The 19,411-nt window shown below is 50.8% G+C and overlaps 1 protein-coding gene across 1 annotated transcript in view; it reads right to left on the bottom strand.

Annotated features, from left to right (window-relative positions):
- Positions 1-19,411, bottom strand: part of FLII (FLII actin remodeling protein) — an 898,330-nt gene that overhangs the window by 815,762 nt on the left and 63,157 nt on the right. Inside the window, exon 3 of the mRNA XM_069645694.1 lies at positions 18,449-18,520. Within this exon, the coding sequence (XP_069501795.1) occupies positions 18,449-18,520 (72 nt within the window). The remainder of the gene's footprint in view (positions 1-18,448; positions 18,521-19,411) is intronic.

Genomic DNA, 19,411 nt, shown 5'->3' with positions numbered 1-19,411 from the left:
ATACGAAGGGTCTGCTGCTTTCTGGTGAAACCAACACCACTGTAAGTCACTGTTACTTCTCCTTCAATCCAACTTTCTTTCGCTTCTGTAAGTGGTCTTACTTTTTCGGCGAGAGGTGTCTCGTGAAAGCCAGGAGCGTTTGACTCGGACATCTGTTCAACGCCGACCTAAAACCTGGCATCTCTTGTGCCCTGCGTATTCCCGTATGCTTTCAGCTCTAATGGCTGAAAAAGACTTTGCGGAGCCTGCTTGTAATTGCAGTCTTTGGCTTATCGATATTAAGAAGCAATTTAAAGACATTCTTTACTCTGTTTTTGGGATTGCTACTGATCTGATAAAGCTCTTGGGGAAATGTCACAGTGACTCGATGTGGGATGACTTAAGGGCACCAGAATGGGATGATACGGGTCACTCTGGAAGGGACACCGAACAAATACATTAAACAGTCTTTGTTCCTCTGCAACTGCCTCTTGGCCCAGCTTCAATGTTAATTAGTGATAATCAAATTCCATCGTCATCAGGAATTAATGTACATGGAGCTCGGGGCAGTAATGTTATAACTTGCACCTTTATTCAGGACCCCTGTGTCGCGTTGGAGAACGGCCCTGAATATACATTAACAGCTACTTGCATCAAAAGAAAAATCTATTACTTTTTTTCAAGCATAAATGAGAGAGCAGGGGTCGGGGGGGGGGGGGGGGGGTCGCACAGTTCCTGGAGATAGATGAGGGATATGATTCATCAAATATGGTCCTCCCCGAGTCTCTGGACCATAGAAGATTTCGAATGACTTGGAACGCAGGTCATGGGCAAGTCAATCTTTCACTGTGTCCTTTAGCCCACTCCCTCAACTTAAGCCCTATTCTTCCTACCTCAGTCTATTCTTGCACAAGTGTGCAACCAAAGCAGTTAGGTGCTTTAAATAAGACTGTGTTCGAGCCGCTGAAGGATTTAAAGAAGGAAGTTAACACATCAAACCAGCTTACTGTACAAAGTTTCATAACATAACTATGTTGACAGAGTTTTGTAAGATTGGGAGAGGTCACTCAGTGTAAAATTATGCCTGTACAAAATAATTACGAACTCAACAGGGCTAACACAATTTAGCAAGAACGCTGTCAAAAGTAACCGATATTTGAAGACTATGGTGGAATGATCCAACCGATTATGAGAAGAATCATTACTGCTCCCCGAAATAATTCACCAATTTCATGACCATCCTCACAGGGAGATTAAAGACAGTAAAGAATTGGAAACAAAATGTGTTTGCAGAGGGAAAGCATTTTAATGCAACTTTAAGTGAGCATCAGAAAAACCTGTGGGCAGATTTAAAAAATGTAAAAAAAAAAAACTACAGATCATACAAAATATTGCACTAAGAGCAGCACTGAACATTAAAAAAAATACCACATTTCTTTTACTAGACAGAATACACATTGGTTGCCTATTCACAACGTTTTGTGTTTAAAACTTTCGTTAACACAAAAATGTTTGTCAAATACTGCCCCTAGATACTCATCTAGAAAATCTGCCAAATAACAATCCAACAGACCCACAAGGGCCACCCACTCGCACCTCCTACCCATCCCCAGATTCAAGTTGCAAAAAGCAGAGGGTCACAGCTTCCCAGTTGTGGCTGCGAAACACTGGAACGCCCTCTCACAATCACCAAGATCAGAATCTTCCTTCTGGTCCTTCCACAAAGGCCTCAAAACAAGGCTATTCACAGAAAAACCTTAATCCAACAAAGCTACCACATTAAACTATGTATGTAAAACACTCATGATTTCAAGTAACAGTACTGTGTCTCTGTATCATGTTTTACTGTAAACCAGCGCCCAGATGCCCTTGGGTTCGGTGCAATTTACAAATGTCAAAATAAATCAATAAAGATCTATAAATGGATTGGGATGAAAAGAAAAGTAAGACATGGTTACTTAGAGGAATAAAAACTGGTTGAACAACTACAAAATCTCAAACCATATAAAAGAATCAAAAGGTTTCTCATAAGCATAGCCCAGAAAGATACACGAGCCATCTGGTGGAAATTAAACAAGAAGTGGGGTGGGTTAATCATTTTTCTGTGATTTTTAAGAAGAATTGAGCCGACTGTGCAGTAGACAATACATGCATAACAAGTGGTGTGACATTGAAGTGCAAATTTTACTTAGATGACATTAAGTTGATTGACAGGTTGAAGAACTCCGGTTTGTGTAGCCCCCGAAGGAACCTCTATTAGCCTTTTTAAGAATAATGTAGACTTGTGGGCTGAGATCCTTTATAATCTCTTTAAGCAAATAATTGAGTCTATGATGATCCCCCGAATTCTGACACCATGCAATTATAATAGTGCCAATAAAAAATAAAAATTTTAAAAAAATAAAAGGGAAGACGGGATTCTCCTTTGAGTTACCGTCCCATTGCCCTCATAGATTGTTCTTCAAAGATCTTGGCTAGCCTGATCTTGAACAATCTCAATAACTGGGTTGAGAAAGTAAAAAAGATACAATCCCCTTCAAACGGGATATTGTGAGAAACCCGAGGGGGTATTCTCACTCCTGTTCCCCATGGGTCCTCTGCACATGTGGCCAGAGAAAGGCTGTTAACTACTAACGACCAACCCAACCCTTCCCCAGACTTCATGGGCTATTGTGAGTCAACTCCCCTGACTTCCTCATATATGAACACTGACAGTACTGGGACAAAGAAGACTAGGTGCTTTTACCACAGTGGTACTGGGATGACGAAGAGGCCTGCTGAGAGTTGTAGAAGTCCGGCATTTCCCCTTAAAGATGGTCAGGGAGGGCTAATTGCACATTCGCACCTGCAGCCTGTTAAAGGGCTGCAGGTGTGTAAAAGGAACCACAATCAAATGGTGTCAGGAGAGGCCGCGGCACGGTGGAAGCAGCAGCAGAGAGGCCAAGAGAAGCAGCAGGAAGTTGTGTGTGTGTGAAGCACGCTGATGGTTCATGGACGTGCGGCCCAGGAGCTGGTACTCTGTGGAACCAATCAAACGCTGGAAAGAAACCATGCAGAGAGGCTGTCCTTTACTGGTGTTTGCAGTGCTCATTCTCCTGGGGACAGAAGCCGACACAGGAGTGCCTGAGGGGCAGGAGGTGGAGTCCTGAGGCAGAGAACAGAAGGCCGAGCAATCTGCGTTGCTGGAAGACCTGTGGACTCAACCGGGGAGTTTCTATGAAAGAGGAACCCGGTATGCGACTGTTTGAATTTAGGATTGCATTGTATCGGAGTGGTCGCGTGTGTGATAAAACACATTTTCCAAGGCCTCCGATCTGAACCCTTGTTATTTACTGAACAATTGAAAATACTTTGTAGCAGAATGGTCACGTGTATAAGAAAGCATGGTTTCGAAAGTCTGAGTGCTGGGAACGTTATAAAAAGCAAGCTACAAAGATATGAAACAACGGGATGACAAACAAAATATATCTTCATGATTATTGAATTGCGAACCAAAGGAAAACCTAATAAACAAGGAGTACTGTTTGTTATATATGAGGATTATAAGTGAATGGAGCTTTAAATTCAAATAAATCCACCATGTGCAAAATTCAGAAGCGTATCAAACTTTAATCCAGGCACAATCCATGCATGCTGAGCTTTCAAGTGGACAGAATTTTGAATTTAAGTGAAACTAAAATATATTGAACTTTAAAATGAATGGAATTTTAACAGTGAAAGTGAACCCACTATATGCTGGGTTCTGGAGGTGAACTTTTACACTGAATTAAAAGAGGCATATTAAACCAACATACTTTGAAATCTGAATGCACTGCAACTTTGAAGTTTAGGTATTACTCAAGATATTTGTACAAAGACCACTCATACAAAGAAGGCACAAGTGGGGCGCAGAACTTTAAAAAAACTGTAAACAAGTCTTGGGGAAAGGAGCACTGAGGTTTGACCCACTTTCGACTTGAGGACAGAGTCTCAAGATACTTTTGTGTTTGGAACTTGGGCAAAGGAAACCCAAGTCCTGGTTAAAACTGCATCATCCTGAACTTAAGAAAATCCTGAGACTTTTCTTGGAACCGTTTTATACTTGGGGAAGGGAGCTGAGATAGACGGATCTCTGAACACAGTTTTGTTGTTTGCTGACATACCTACACATTGTATAGATTAGTTGTGAGGGCAACTCTAGGTTTTGGACACAGATTAGTTGAACTCTTTGACTCCGACTTTCCTTAGTTCTGTTTCGGTAGGGAAATCCCACCATAGTATAGCCAAGATAGACCCATTTCCATCCTGACATTTAAGTTAAAGTTTTATTTCTAATTCAGAATCTGTTGTCTGTGTCTTACTCCAAGATGCCTTCACAGTATAGAAAAGGGATTGCGACAGTGATGAGTGGGCTCGCCTTACACTCTTGTTTGGCCTTGGCAGGGAGAGCGACAGGTCGTACTTTGAATGTAGGGAGTCTCGATCTGTCCTGTGCCTTCGGTAAAGTGGATAGATCCATATTGTGGGCTAGGTTGCAGAGGTGGGGGATTGGCCTAGGCTTGCTTCACACGTTGGAACTCTTATATTAAAACAATGAGGTGAGGGTCAGATTAAATTAGGAAGGTAATCCGTCTCATAACATAATGGTGAACAGAGGAGTCCGCTAGGGCTGTGTAATTACACTGTTACTTTTTCATTTATATATTTTTGACTTGTGGGAATAGTCTAAAGTGGGGTGCTTAGCAACCAAAATCGAATAGTAACAGAATTAATTGCATAGCATATGCAGATGATTTACTTGTGTTAGATTTTATACTGGCTGGTTTGCAACGCTCGCTTAATGGGTTGGCAGATTTGCTTAGTAATAACAAAGTAGTTATAATACGCAAAAACATAATGACGGTAACCAGTAGAAATCTTACAAAGCATCCTCTTTGGATCATTAATGAAATCCCTATAAAGGTAGGAACCACATTTTGCTACTTCGGTTTTATCTTTTCTAATAAAAATGCATTAAACATGAAGAAAGAAAAGATGCTAAATAAAATAAGAGTGAGTATTTCATTTCTGAAATCCATTAGAACAAGATTGTGTGCCTGTTCACTAAATCCGTTCATTGAATTTTACCGCATGAATGTAACTACGATGATACTATATGGAACTGAAATAGTTTTTTTCTCCAAATAGGAAATATTTTGATATACTGGTAGGACATATTTGGAGAGAAGTTCCTAACATACCTCGATCAGTTCCTGTAGGTGTCTTATGGTTAGAGATGAATTTGCAATCTTGGTGGGCTTCGTACACAAATAAATGCATCAACTTGTATAAGAAAATTTTAGTTCAGCTAGTATTTTAGGAGAGACCATGAAAGGTGATTTTAATAACTATTTCCAAAATGTTTGAAAAAGGTGTGTTGGTTTATGCAAATGTTGACTATTAATAACAAAGATTCTTAAAGGATCATAACGCAGAAGCTTCAAAACTGGGTCAGAATAACAGATAGAGATCTGCAAAGATTGAAAATCGAATATAGGAAAGTCCGTTTAGTATGTGATCAAAAATGAAGTTAAACCATACCTACAGAAATGTCCCTCGCACGGGTATAGAACTTGATAAATTTTGTTCCACTTGTCTACCAACTTTGGAGGTCATTGGTCCCAAACGCAAAATTCCAGAGAATCAAGATCTTGTAGAGTGTAAAAATCAGTGCATTGAAACTTTGTACCATGTAATTAATTATTGAATGTCTCGCACTAATGTTGCTTAGGATAATATGTCTTGGTCTGTTCATATCCTCTACCTCAAGTGTTGTGGGAAAAGCTTATGAATGGAACACAAGTATTTCTTATATTGTCGTTAGTAAGGTTCTTAATAGGCATTTTTAAATTGGTGGATTAAGAATTTTTAATTGGAGGTTGTTGGTTTTAAAGCAAAGTATTTATGATTTTTTTAGGATGATTATTGTAACTATTTATGAACACTGTCTTATATATTCCTTCTGTTTTTATATATTAGGAAATTGATGTAATTGATAAAATGTCTGTTGTGAATGGTATGATGAATACCAAAAACACAATAAAAAAAAAATTATACAAGGGATGTGCAAACCGGAGAAAACAGAACAGATGTCAAAAAGATGATGCTGAAATGGTCAACCTAGCACTATTACAGTGGTAGTGTGAAAACTGAGTATATTGGGGTACTGTGGGTGAATCCTGGCATCGTCAACCTAGAAATATCCTGGATTATGGAAACATCCCAGGACTGTAAAAAGAATATACCAGCAGACTCCATGAGAGGAATAAGAATCTGCAATACTTGCACAGTACAGGCAAACAGCCAAAATGCCACTAACTGAAACTCGCAATATAGCACCGAGTAACCTTACCAAGATGCGGTGAAGTTCCTTCCAGGCTAAAAGAGGGAGGGCTAGAGGTGATGGCAGAACCAGTATTGACCTCCATAGGCCATAATCCCAAACACTGCCCTGTGTTGAAATGCTTCTTTGCAGACCGATTGATCCTTATGCTATGCCTCAACTAGGTATTTGCCATGTTCTTCTGTTCCATAGATAGTCTGCTGCTGAGGACAAGGGAGCAGTTACAACAGAAGAAAAGGTAGCCACAGGACAAAGAAGAGAGATGGTGCAGGAAGGAAAAGGATGCTGCGGAGGAAAACAAAGCAGCTATGCAGACACCGAAGAGCGCCAAGGTACCAGAGCAGCAGCAAAGAGGCTTGCGGAATGGCTGGAGGGAGTCAGCGGACTAACGCACGAGCACACAAACCCTGTGGAACACCAGAGAAACAGACGTGGGCCAGACCCACCCTCCCTAAAAACACTTGCCTGCAAGAATCCCTGAAAGGGAGGCCAGAGCCTGAACATAACCATTCACCTTCCTTGGCTGTCAGGCTTGGCACACGGCGCGCCCATGTGCAAAGAGTGGGTGGGGCTTAGACTCCCATTTGAAACAAAGCAGCCTGCACACATGCTCCCTGGAAACATACAGGCCAGGTTGAGTAAGGAAAGCTGTCTAAACAGGAAAGAGGTAGGGAGATTTAAGACGGGCACAGGAAACGGGAAGTATGGATTATTCAGGTTTGGCCAACAGTGTAGGCAGAGGTGGACCAAGAGGCAAGAGGGAGGAAGGAGGAGAAAAAAAGGCTGGTTGTGGGGCAGAACTGTGGAACAGGCGAGGTATTCACTTACGAGTTGTAGTGGTTCTGCCGTGTGATTGGACACATTTGTGTGAGTGGGCATATTTGTGTAATTAGTGTAAGGAGGGAACTGTATGATAAATGGTGAAACAAGGGTGTTCAGTAGTAGTGGAAGGAGAGTAGCAGGGGATGAGAAGATTACTTGAGGAGATAAGTGCAGGGCGACAAGAGGAGAGCAGCAAAGGAGGAGGAGGAGGAGGAGAGCAGCAGAGGAGGAGGAGGAAGAGGAGGAGGAGAGCAGCAGAGGAGGAGGAGGAGGAGGAAGAGCAGCGGGGAGGAGGAGGAGGAGGAGGAGAGCAGCGGGGAGGAGGAGGAGGAGGAGAGCAGCAGGGAGGAGGGGGAGGAGGAGGAGAGCAGCAGGGAGGAGGAGGAGAGCAGCGGGGAGGAGGAGGAGGAGGAGAGCAGCGGGGAGGAGGAGGAGGAGGGGGAGGAGGAAAGCAGCGGGGAGGGGGAAAGCAGCGGGGAGGAGGAAAGCAGCGGGGAGGAGATTAGTGTAAGGAGGGAACTGTATGATAAACGGTGAAACAAGGGTGTTCAGTAGTAGTGGAAGGAGAGTAGCAGGGGATGAGAAGATTACTTGAGGAGATAAGTGCAGGGGGACAAGAGGAGAGCAGCGGGGAGGAGGAAGAAGAGGAGGAGGAAGAGAGCAGCGGGGAGGAGGAAGAAGAGGAGGAGGAAGAGAGCAGCGGGGAGGAGGAGGAAGAGGAGGAGGAGGAAGAGAGCAGCGGGGAGGAGGAAGAGGAGGAGGAGGAAGAGAGCAGCGGGGAGGAGGAGGAAGAGAGCAGCGGGGAGGAGGAGGAAGAGGAGGAGGAGGAAGAGAGCAGCGGGGAGGAGGAGGAGGAAGAGGAGGAAGAGGAGGAGGAAGAGGAGGAGGAAGAGGAGGAAGAAGAGGAGGAAGAAGAGGAGGAAGAAGAGGAGGAAGAAGAGGAGGAAGAAGAGGAGGAGGAAGGGGGAAAGCAGCGGGGAGGAGGAAAGCAGCGGGGAGGAGGAAAGCAGCGGGGAGGAGGAAAGCAGCGGGGAGGAGGAAAGCAGCGGGGAGGAGGAAAGCAGCGGGGAGGAGGAAAGCAGCGGGGAGGAGGAAAGCAGCGGGGAGGAGGAAAGCAGCGGGGAGGAGGAAAGCAGCGGGGAGGAGGAAAGCAGCGGGGAGGAGGAAAGCAGCGGGGAGGAGGAAAGCAGCGGGGAGGAGGAAAGCAGCGGGGAGGAGGAAAGCAGCGGGGAGGAGGAAAGCAGCGGGGAGGAGGAAAGCAGCGGGGAGGAGGAGGAAAGCAGCGGGGAGGAGGAGGAAAGCAGCGGGGAGGAGGAGGAAAGCAGCGGGGAGGAGGAGGAAAGCAGCGGGGAGGAGGAGGAAAGCAGCGGGGAGGAGGAGGAAAGCAGCGGGGAGGAGGAGGAAAGCAGCGGGGAGGAGGAGGAAAGCAGCGGGGAGGAGGAGGAAAGCAGCGGGGAGGAGGAGGAAAGCAGCGGGGAGGAGGAGGAGGAAAGCAGCGGGGAGGAGGAGGAGGAAAGCAGCGGGGAGGAGGAGGAGGAAAGCAGCGGGGAGGAGGAGGAGGAAAGCAGCGGGGAGGAGGAGGAGGAAAGCAGCGGGGAGGAGGAGGAAAGCAGCGGGGAGGAGGAGGAAAGCAGCGGGGAGGAGGAGGAAAGCAGCGGGGAGGAGGAGGAAAGCAGCGGGGAGGAGGAGGAAAGCAGCGGGGAGGAGGAGGAGGAAAGCAGCGGGGAGGAGGAGGAGGAAAGCAGCGGGGAGGAGGAGGAGGAAAGCAGCGGGGAGGAGGAGGAGGAAAGCAGCGGGGAGGAGGAGGAGGAAAGCAGCGGGGAGGAGGAGGAGGAAAGCAGCGGGGAGGAGGAGGAGGAAAGCAGCGGGGAGGAGGAGGAAAGCAGCGGGGAGGAGGAGGAGGAAAGCAGCGGGGAGGAGGAGGAAGAAAGCAGCGGGGAGGAGGAGGAAGAAAGCAGCGGGGAGGAGGAGGAAGAAAGCAGCGGGGAGGAGGAGGAAGAAAGCAGCGGGGAGGAGGAGGAAGAAAGCAGCGGGGAGGAGAAGGAAGAAAGCAGCGGGGAGGAGGAGGAGGAAAGCAGCGGGGAGGAGGAGGAAGAAAGCAGCGGGGAGGAGGAGGAGGAAAGCAGCGGGGAGGAGGAGGAAGAAAGCAGCGGGGAGGAGGAGGAAGAAAGCAGCGGGGAGGAGGAGGAAGAAAGCAGCGGGGAGGAGGAGGAAGAAAGCAGCGGGGAGGAGGAGGAAGAAAGCAGCGGGGAGGAGGAGGAAGAAAGCAGCGGGGAGGAGGAGGAAGAAAGCAGCGGGGAGGAGGAGGAAGAAAGCAGCGGGGAGGAGGAGGAAGAAAGCAGCGGGGAGGAGGAGGAAGAAAGCAGCGGGGAGGAGGAGGAAGAAAGCAGCGGGGAGGAGGAGGAAGAAAGCAGCGGGGAGGAGGAGGAAGAAAGCAGCGGGGAGGAGGAGGAAGAAAGCAGCGGGGAGGAGGAGGAAGAAAGCAGCGGGGAGGAGGAGGAAAGCAGCGGGGAGGAGGAGGAAAGCAGCGGGGAGGAGGAGGAGGAAAGCAGCGGGGAGGAGGAGGAGGAAAGCAGCGGGGAGGAGGAGGAGGAAAGCAGCGGGGAGGAGGAGGAGGAAAGCAGCGGGGAGGAGGAGGAGGAAAGCAGCGGGGAGGAGGAGGAGGAAAGCAGCGGGGAGGAGGAGGAGGAAAGCAGCGGGGAGGAGGAGGAGGAAAGCAGCGGGGAGGAGGAGGAGGAAAGCAGCGGGGAGGAGGAGGAGGAAAGCAGCGGGGAGGAGGAGGAGGAAAGCCGCGGGGAGGAGGAGGAGGAAAGCCGCGGGGAGGAGGAGGAGGAAAGCAGCAGGGAGGAGGAGGAGGAAAGCAGCAGGGAGGAGGAGGAGGAAAGCAGCAGGGAGGAGGAGGAGGAAGAGGAGGAGGAGGAAGAGAGCAGCGGGGAGGAGGAGGAAGAGGAGGAGGAGGAAGAGAGCAGCGGGGAGGAGGAAGAGGAGGAAGAGGAAAGCAGCGGGGAGGAGGAAAGCAGCGGGGAGGAGGAAAGCAGCGGGGAGGAGGAGGAAGAGGAGGAAGAGGATGAGAGCAGCGGGGAGGAGGAAGAGGAGGAAGAGGAAAGCAGCGGGGAGGAGGAAAGCAGCGGGGAGGAGGAAAGCAGCGGGGAGGAGGAGGAAAGCAGCGGGGAGGAGGAGGAAAGCAGCGGGGAGGAGGAGGAAAGCAGCGGGGAGGAGGAGGAGGAAAGCAGCGGGGAGGAGGAGGAGGAAAGCAGCGGGGAGGAGGAGGAGGAAAGCAGCGGGGAGGAGGAGGAGGAAAGCAGCGGGGAGGAGGAGGAGGAAAGCAGCGGGGAGGAGGAGGAGGAGGAAAGCAGCGGGGAGGAGGAGGAGGAGGAAAGCAGCGGGGAGGAGGAGGAGGAGGAAAGCAGCGGGGAGGAGGAGGAGGAGGAAAGCAGCGGGGAGGAGGAAAGCAGCGGGGAGGAGGAAAGCAGCGGGGAGGAGGAGGAGGAAAGCAGCGGGGAGGAGGAGGAGGAAAGCAGCGGGGAGGAGGAGGAGGAAAGCAGCGGGGAGGAGGAGGAGGAAAGCAGCGGGGAGGAGGAGGAGGAAAGCAGCGGGGAGGAGGAGGAGGAAAGCAGCGGGGAGGAGGAGGAGGAAAGCAGCGGGGAGGAGGAGGAGGAAAGCAGCGGGGAGGAGGAGGAGGAAAGCAGCGGGGAGGAGGAGGAGGAAAGCAGCGGGGAGGAGGAGGAGGAAAGCAGCGGGGAGGAGGAGGAAAGCAGCGGGGAGGAGGAGGAGGAAAGCAGCGGGGAGGAGGAGGAGGAAAGCAGCGGGGAGGAGGAGGAGGAAAGCAGCGGGGAGGAGGAGGAGGAAAGCAGCGGGGAGGAGGAGGAAGAAGAAAGCAGCGGGGAGGAGGAGGAGGAAAGCAGCGGGGAGGAGGAGGAGGAAAGCAGCGGGGAGGAGGAGGAGGAAAGCAGCGGGGAGGAGGAGGAGGAAAGCAGCGGGGAGGAGGAGGAGGAGGAAAGCAGCGGGGAGGAGGAGGAGGAAAGCCGCGGGGAGGAGGAGGAGGAGGATAGCAGCGGGGAGGAGGAGGAGGAAAGCAGCGGGGAGGAGGAGGAGGAAAGCAGCGGGGAGGAGGAGGAGGAAAGCAGCAGGGAGGAGGAGGAGGAAAGCAGCGGGGAGGAGGAGGAGGAAAGCAGCGGGGAGGAGGAGGAGGAAAGCAGCGGGGAGGAGGAAAGCAGCGGGGAGGAGGAGGAGGAAAGCAGCGGGGAGGAGGAGGAGGAAAGCAGCGGGGAGGAGGAGGAGGAAAGCAGCGGGGAGGAGGAGGAGGAAAGCAGCGGGGAGGAGGAGGAGGAAAGCAGCGGGGAGGAGGAGGAGGAGGAAAGCAGCGGGGAGGAGGAAAGCAGCGGGGAGGAGGAAAGCAGCGGGGAGGAGGAAAGCAGCGGGGAGGAGGAGGAGGAAAGCAGCGGGGAGGAGGAAAGCAGCGGGGAGGAGGAGGAGGAAAGCAGCGGGGAGGAGGAGGAGGAAAGCAGCGGGGAGGAGGAGGAGGAAAGCAGCGGGGAGGAGGAGGAGGAAAGCAGCGGGGAGGAGGAGGAGGAAAGCAGCGGGGAGGAGGAGGAGGAAAGCAGCGGGGAGGAGGAGGAGGAAAGCAGCGGGGAGGAGGAGGAGGAAAGCAGCGGGGAGGAGGAGGAGGAAAGCAGCGGGGAGGAGGAGGAGGAAAGCAGCGGGGAGGAGGAGGAGGAAAGCAGCGGGGAGGAGGAGGAGGAAAGCAGCGGGGAGGAGGAGGAAAGCCGCGGGGAGGAGGAGGAGGAAAGCCGCGGGGAGGAGGAGGAGGAGGAAAGCAGCGGGGAGGAGGAGGAGGAAAGCAGCGGGGAGGAGGAGGAGGAAAGCAGCGGGGAGGAGGAGGAGGAAAGCAGCAGGGAGGAGGAGGAGGAAAGCAGCAGGGAGGAGGAGGAGGAAGAGGAGGAGGAGGAAGAGAGCAGCGGGGAGGAGGAGGAGGAGGAAGAGGAGGAGGAGGAAGAGAGCAGCGGGGAGGAGGAGGAGGAGGAGGAAGAAGAGAGCAGCGGGGAGGAGGAGGAAGAGGAGGAAGAGAGCAGCGCGGAGGAGGAAGAGGAGGAAGAGGAAAGCAGCGGGGAGGAGGAAAGCAGCGGGGAGGAGGAAAGCAGCGGGGAGGAGGAAAGCAGCGGGGAGGAGGAAAGCAGCGGGGAGGAGGAAAGCAGCGGGGAGGAGGAAAGCAGCGGGGAGGAGGAAAGCAGCGGGGAGGAGGAAAGCAGCAAAAGCAGCGGGGAGGAGGAAAGCAGCAAAAGCAGCGGGGAGGAGGAAAGCAGCGGGGAGGAGGAGGAGGAGGAAAGCAGCAGGGAGGAGGAGGAGGAGGAAAGCAGCGGGGAGGAGGAAAGCAGCGGGGAGGAGGAGGAGGAAAGCAGCGGGGAGGAGGAAAGCAGCGGGGAGGAGGAGGAGCAAAGCAGCGGGGAGGAGGAGGAGCAAAGCAGCGGGGAGGAGGAGGAGCAAAGCAGCGGGGAGGAGGAGGAGCAAAGCAGCGGGGAGGAGGAGGAGCAAAGCAGCGGGGAGGAGGAGGAGCAAAGCAGCGGGGAGGAGGAGGAGCAAAGCAGCGGGGAGGAGGAGGAGGAGCAAAGCAGCGGGGAGGAGGAGGAGGAAAGCAGCGGGGAGGAGGAGGAGGAAAGCAGCGGGGAGGAGGAGGAGGAGGAGGAAAGCAGCGGGGAGGAGGAGGAGGAGGAAAGCAGCGGGGAGGAGGAGGAGGAGGAAAGCAGCGGGGAGGAGGAGGAAGAAAGCAGCGGGGAGGAGGAGGAAGAAAGCAGCGGGGAGGAGGAGGAAGAAAGCAGCGGGGAGGAGGAGGAAGAAAGCAGCGGGGAGGAGGAGGAGGAAAGCAGCGGGGAGGAGGAGGAGGAAAGCAGCGGGGAGGAGGAGGAGGAAAGCAGCGGGGAGGAGGAGGAGGAGGAGGAGGAAAGCAGCGGGGAGGAGGGGGAGGAGGAGGAAAGCAGCGGGGAGGAGGAGGAGGAAAGCAGCGGGGAGGAGGAGGAAGAAAGCAGCGGGGAGGAGGAGGAAGAAAGCAGCGGGGAGGAGGAGGAAGAAAGCAGCGGGGAGGAGGAGGAAGAAAGCAGCGGGGAGGAGGAGGAGGAAAGCAGCGGGGAGGAGGAGGAGGAAAGCAGCGGGGAGGAGGAGGAGGAAAGCAGCGGGGAGGAGGAGGAGGAAAGCAGCGGGGAGGAGGAGGAGGAAAGCAGCGGGGAGGAGGAGGAGGAAAGCAGCGGGGAGGAGGAGGAGGAAAGCAGCGGGGAGGAGGAGGAGGAAAGCAGCGGGGAGGAGGAGGAGGAAAGCAGCGGGGAGGAGGAGGAGGAAAGCAGCGGGGAGGAGGAGGAGGAGGAAAGCAGCGGGGAGAAGGAGGAGGAGGAAAGCAGCAGGGAGGAGGAGGAGGAAAGCAGCAGGGAGGAGGAGGAGGAAAGCAGAAGGGAGGAGGAGGAGGAAAGCAGAAGGGAGGAGGAGGAGGAGAGCCGCAGGGAGGAGGAGGAGGAGGAGAGCCGCAGGGAGGAGGAGGAGGAGAGCCGCAGGGAGGAGGAGGAGGAAAGCAGCAGGGAGGAGGAGGAGAGCCGCAGGGAGGAGGAGGAGAGCTGCAGGGAGGAGGAGGAGAGCCGCAGGGAGGAGGAGGAGAGCCGCAGGGAGGAGGAGGAGAGCCGCAGGGAGGAGGAGGAGAGCCGCAGGGAGGAGGAGGAGAGCCGCGCAGGAGTAAAGTAGGGAGGAAGAAGTAGGTGGAGGATGATTAGTGCACGGAGGAGAAGTAGGAGGGTGAAGGATAGTATTAGTGAGTGAGAGGGAATAGTGAAGTGGAGAGGAAGAAGTGGTTACATCAAAGGGTGGAGGCGAGGACTAGATTTTGTGAGAGAGACTGGAGGGACAGTAGAGAGAAGTGAGAGAAAGGCAGGAGGGTGGAGTCTGAATGTAGAAGGAAGAGGAGAGAGTGGGCTAGACCATAAATTGTACAAAGTGGCTGCAAAGCACTACACAATTCCCAATAGAACACCACCATCTGGCAAGAGTAAGATCAGATAGAAAGTCCCTGAGGGTGTTAGCTAGCCGACATTTAAGGAACACATTTGTAGCATATGTCAGAAACCAGGTAGGAGGGGTTACCGATCTGTAGAACCAAAAAGGGATTAAGGATCTCTGGTTTACAAAGGCACTACTAATAGGCGTGAGAGAGAGAGGGAATCACATTTCAATAAAGACAATTGAACTGTCCTTTAGACTTGAGAGATTTGTGTGCAATATGTGACAATTGTGCTAACTGGAATAAGCAAACTGGGAGTATACAGGATTTGGCTGACAAGACATATACTGGTATTTTGCAAAGTGGGAATATATTGGAATTGTGTAACAGTAAACAAAGGTGTACTATGATTCTGCAAATTAGCCTGTAAAACTGGGAAAATAATAAAGTTGTAGAAACTGGGAATGTACTAAGACTGTAGATCTGAGAATCTCCAGGGACTTTTTATCAGAGCATATACAGTTAGTCATAGTGATAGCATGAGCAATTTGAATATCATCATCCTGGGCCTCTCCCAGACCAAAAAAGCTCGCTGGTTTGAACAGAATAGCGTTACACATTTCTGGGATAACAATTTCATGATTCAAGCGCTCCCATTTCAATACTTGTTTAGAATGACCACCAATAGATATACCAACTGCAAATCTATCAGGCTGCAAAACTTCCCATACCTCACCAACCCACAACGAATCTCTGCCATCATTCTCACCTACCTAGACTATGCAAACTGCCTTTATCTAGGCACACCAGCGTTCCAACTTAGGAAACTCCAAAGAATAAAAAAAACTACGGCCCGTCTGCTCATTGGCCTCCCACCTCGAGAACACATCAGCTTCGCACTGAGAGCCCTACACTGGGTCCTTATTGGTCAACGGACTAACTTTAAAGCCATGTGCATTACTAACTATGACATGCACAACAACGGTCTGAATTCCTCAAAAGATAAACTTGCACGTTACCAACCCTCCAGGACCCTCAGATCCGGTGCATACCTTCTCCTAGTTATCTCCCTAGAACTGCACCAGACTGGGCGGTTCCTCCTTCTCAATCCAAGCTCCCACCATCTGAAATTCTCACCCTCTCCACATCCGCCGCATTGACAGCCACCTCACATTCCGAAAGGCCCTCAAACCCTGGCTTTTTCCTTACTTTTCTTAAATCCCTCTTCCACATTATCCTTTGATTGCTCCTCGCACACAAGTGCTGGCCCATTCCCAACAAAACACCAACATTCAACACCACAGTTGATGCCGGCAGTGTTCGCAGCAGCACACTGTGCTACACTGTGATAAACTTGACCCTTTCCACTCCCGCAGACGATCATACACCAAGCCCCTGCAACACCCTCCTTTATGTCCATCTTGCTTAGCCTACCCAGTATGCCGGAAAATCTATGCCGGTAACCCTTTATAGCACCTATAATATACTCACAGAATTTAGCAATTTTATAGCACAGTAATTACAAGCAGATATCCTTGATAACGCGCTTATTAGACTGCATTGGTCAGCATTTGTAGAGCATGGGAGATATGTAATCAGACTATAAAGGTAACCTGTCTATTGCACTCCGAGAATCCCTATAGCCTAGTTTCTAGGGTAGTCCGTCTGTCCCTCTGACAATATGTTCTACGTCATCCAGTCTATTGCATTTGGTAGACTAATTGGGTAGGCTGCCCATAGTGCCCAAAAAGCCCCAAAGGATAGTTGGCTTTTTCTCCCCACAGAAGATTGGATGACTCAATGACATCGAAGATAAGCTCCATCTGACCTTAAAACATGTGTAAACGCACCATTTCGGTGGACATATGCTGCAGGCACGGCAATCCATCCATGCACTCTAGAATGCAGCTACAAATGTCAAATTCGTTCTAACTGGGCACATAACGGTTCGCACTTAAACACCAGATTTGGCTCAACACCTCTGACATTAGAATACAGTGTCAACCTACGACAATTCGGTCTAGCTGGATACACATTGAGTCTCCTTCACTACCGCTCCGTCGTCACCTCCCGCAGCATCGGCCCACGTGCCTGACCTCTTGGGTTGCTTAGTGCAATCTAGTCAGCCCTCCTAAAGTCCTGATCTCGGCCAAATGCACAGACGCATTTTAAGCCTCCTCTTAGAACTTAACCATACCTGGACTTCGGTTACCAAGGGCTTTTCAACCATAAAGTGCTTTGAGGCCATACAAATGGGGAAATGGCGCTATATAAATGACTGCAATTCACTATAATGCTGTAAATGAATGCTGTAAATGTTTAAAAATGAAATGGGAGTCTATCGCAATTGTATAAATGGTGACCTGAAAGTAGACTGGAATTGTGAAATTCATTCAAAATGTCACAAACTGTCATGCCTGCGCCATGGGCGCATCCATTTACGCTCAATATGGACTATTTGTTTATCATTTATTTACAACAGACTCTTGGATCCATCTATATTTACTTTGGGAACTTTATTTCCCATTTGCAAGACTTTGGTGCTTTATTATTTTTTCCCACAAACTACGTATACCACAATGCACCTGGCTACAAGCATCGATTCCTGGCTGTTCCTATTGGTTATCAAAGGAACTACACCCCCCAGAAGCCCTAGGGACTTGCTCTGCCTCCACCAGCCCAGGAACAGAAAGGGAGGTGGCCGATTGCCTGCAGGTGTGCTTTGCCAGGTGCAACCAATTAGCCTGCCTCTGTGCTGGGCTAGGCTAGGCAGTATATAAGGCTGCTGCCTGCAGTGGCTCAGCCTCTTGCATCTGAGAGTCCTTCCTCCACCTTTTGCGTCTTCCTACGGATCTTGTATGCTGTTTACCTTCTCTCCTGCTTGGACCCTGCCTTGTTGCTTAATCCACCCTGCTGCCTCCAGCCATAGCCTTCCAGGCTCCCTGCCTCACAGCCCTGCTCCTTTGGGCTCTCCACACTGCAGCTGATCACTCTCTGCTGCCTTCCAGCCTCCGCCCTTGCCCTGCCGGGCTCTCCACATTGCAGCCGATCACGCTCTGCTGCCTTCCAGCCTCCGCCCTTGCCCTGCGGGCTCTCTACATTGCAGCTGATCACGCTCTGCTGCTTTTCCAGCCTCAGCCCTTGTCCTCTGGGCTCCCTGCTTTGCAGCCTGCCTCACTCCGGCTGCCTTAGCCCTTGTCCTCTGGGCTCCCTGCTCTGCAGCCTGCCTCACTCCGGCTGCCTTCAGCCCTCGTCTTCTAGGCTCCCTGCTCTGCAGCCTACCTCACTCTGGCTACCTACAGCCCTTGTCCTCTGGGCCTTCCTACTTTGCAGCTTATCACGCTCCGCTGCCTACTACCTACCTTTTCCGCTGGGTTCTCGGCCTAGCAGCCCTCTACAGTCCTCTGCTACCTTCTACGTTCAGCGGCTCTGTCCCTCAGGGTTCACTCCTTACTGCCCGGCCCTTATGGGATCCTTGCCGTGCAGTCTGCTTTACTCTGCTGCCCTAAGCCCTTTTCCTCTGGGCTTTCTACCTTACAGTCCTACTCCTGTGGGCTTACTCATTGCTTTCCTGCTCCTCTGAGCTCTCAACCTTGTTCCTTACTGTCCTCTGCTATCCTATCCCGTTACACGACTTTCCCTTCATTTCCTTCTGCTAGTTTGCTATCACCTCCTTTCCTGGATTTGTCTGTAGCATCTTCTCTTGTACTGTTTGTAGACCCTTTTGTACAGAGCTTGTCTGTTGGTTTTCATCAGTCAACCTCTGCCCCTTCCCTTGTCTCGTTTCTACATTACAGACACCCATAGCTGCTGTTCCAAGTCATGAGCAAACAGCGTGGGCCTCTGTTATAGCAAACTGTGCAGAAGGCTAGAGTATTTCCAAGGTTCGTGGAATACTCTTTTCCTATATCTGCATACACCCCAAGAGGGTATTCATTCTGTATCTTTTCCCTTGCTACTCTTGCCTACTCTTCGTTCTCTTTCCTTTCCGCTGTGTGTGTTCTTATCTGTCCACTTTAGTTGGCACAACCACCCAAACCCTTTCTGGGTGTCCTGTGCCACTCTTAATAGAGTGCCATCCTTGACACAAACAATGTAAAAGGAAGAACCTGGTATGACTTGGGGAAGGTGAAGTAGGTGGCTGATCCCAACTGGGTCTCCAAATCACTTAGGGGAAGGCAAATCGCTGGTGATCACACAAAGATCAGAGGACCAATTAGGGTGCTCAGAACACTGATGTGAGCAAACAAATCTTAGCAAGGGTTATGGTGAACTTGGGGTTACATTAGCAAATGGATTTCTGTACTTACCCGTAGGCAGGGCAGACTGGATAGTTCCCCATGCAGCGTGGTCAAACTGTTGTGGCTGACCGACAGGTGTTCCTGCAAACAAATGTAAAAATAAAATATTTTGCGTTTTCATGAATGAACGTACAGATGAAATACAACATAAATCATTACACATAGAATGTTATGATCCATAAGGGATGGCAGGGCTCACACTAAAACGGCCATTTCCTGTTTTTTGTTCACTCTGATGCCACAGGTTTAAACTTCACCCACACGTACTCAGAACAATTGTGCCTCTCCGTCGGTCCTAGGCTTGCTACACATTTACTACCTTTGTACTCCATGATCGCCTCAGTATTTTTTCAAATAATCAGTACTGTGAGGAACGGTATGCGGTCATTGCATCTAAAACAAAGCATCGACAAACCATACCATCGAAAAAAATATTTAAACCCTTTACCATTGAAGAAAATGCATTAGTTTAGTAAAAATGTGTTTTAAACCATTAAAAAAGGGGGTTGGAGGATCCCGCCCCCCATAAAAAAAAAGAAAAAAAATGCATTCGACATTTTGTTTTTTAGATGCTTTGTTGTCAATGCTATGGTTTGTCGATGCTTTGACTGTCGATGCAATCACTAGGAACTGTGGGGAACCTGAAGGCGTCCCCACTTCTTCCCCAGAATCCCTCTCAGGTGGCCAGGGAAAGGCCATTGCTTTTGGATCCCAACCCTGAGGGTGAATATGCGAGGGAGGGGGCAACCAGACGTGGACTCCCTGCTCACTGTGCTTAGAGAGGCTCAGCTTCACCTCACTGATGATGCCCAACAAGGCTGAAACACGTGTATGGGGTTGCTGATGGTACTCTTGTTCAGAGAGGAATTGCCATAGCATTTCGGTGCTGGACTGCCCTTGTGGGCGGGACAAAGACTGATATGCAAATGCATATTTCCCATCTGTGAAGGTACAGTGAGCAAAAAGCAATGG

The sequence above is a fragment of the Ambystoma mexicanum genome, chromosome 2p (genome assembly GCF_040938575.1).
Source record: "Ambystoma mexicanum isolate Mex_15411 chromosome 2p, UKY_AmexF1_1, whole genome shotgun sequence".
In the NCBI taxonomy this organism is placed as follows: Eukaryota; Metazoa; Chordata; class Amphibia; order Caudata; family Ambystomatidae; genus Ambystoma; species Ambystoma mexicanum.
Note: the sequence above shows the minus strand (reverse complement) of the source record. Positions and strands in the feature narration are given on the sequence as shown.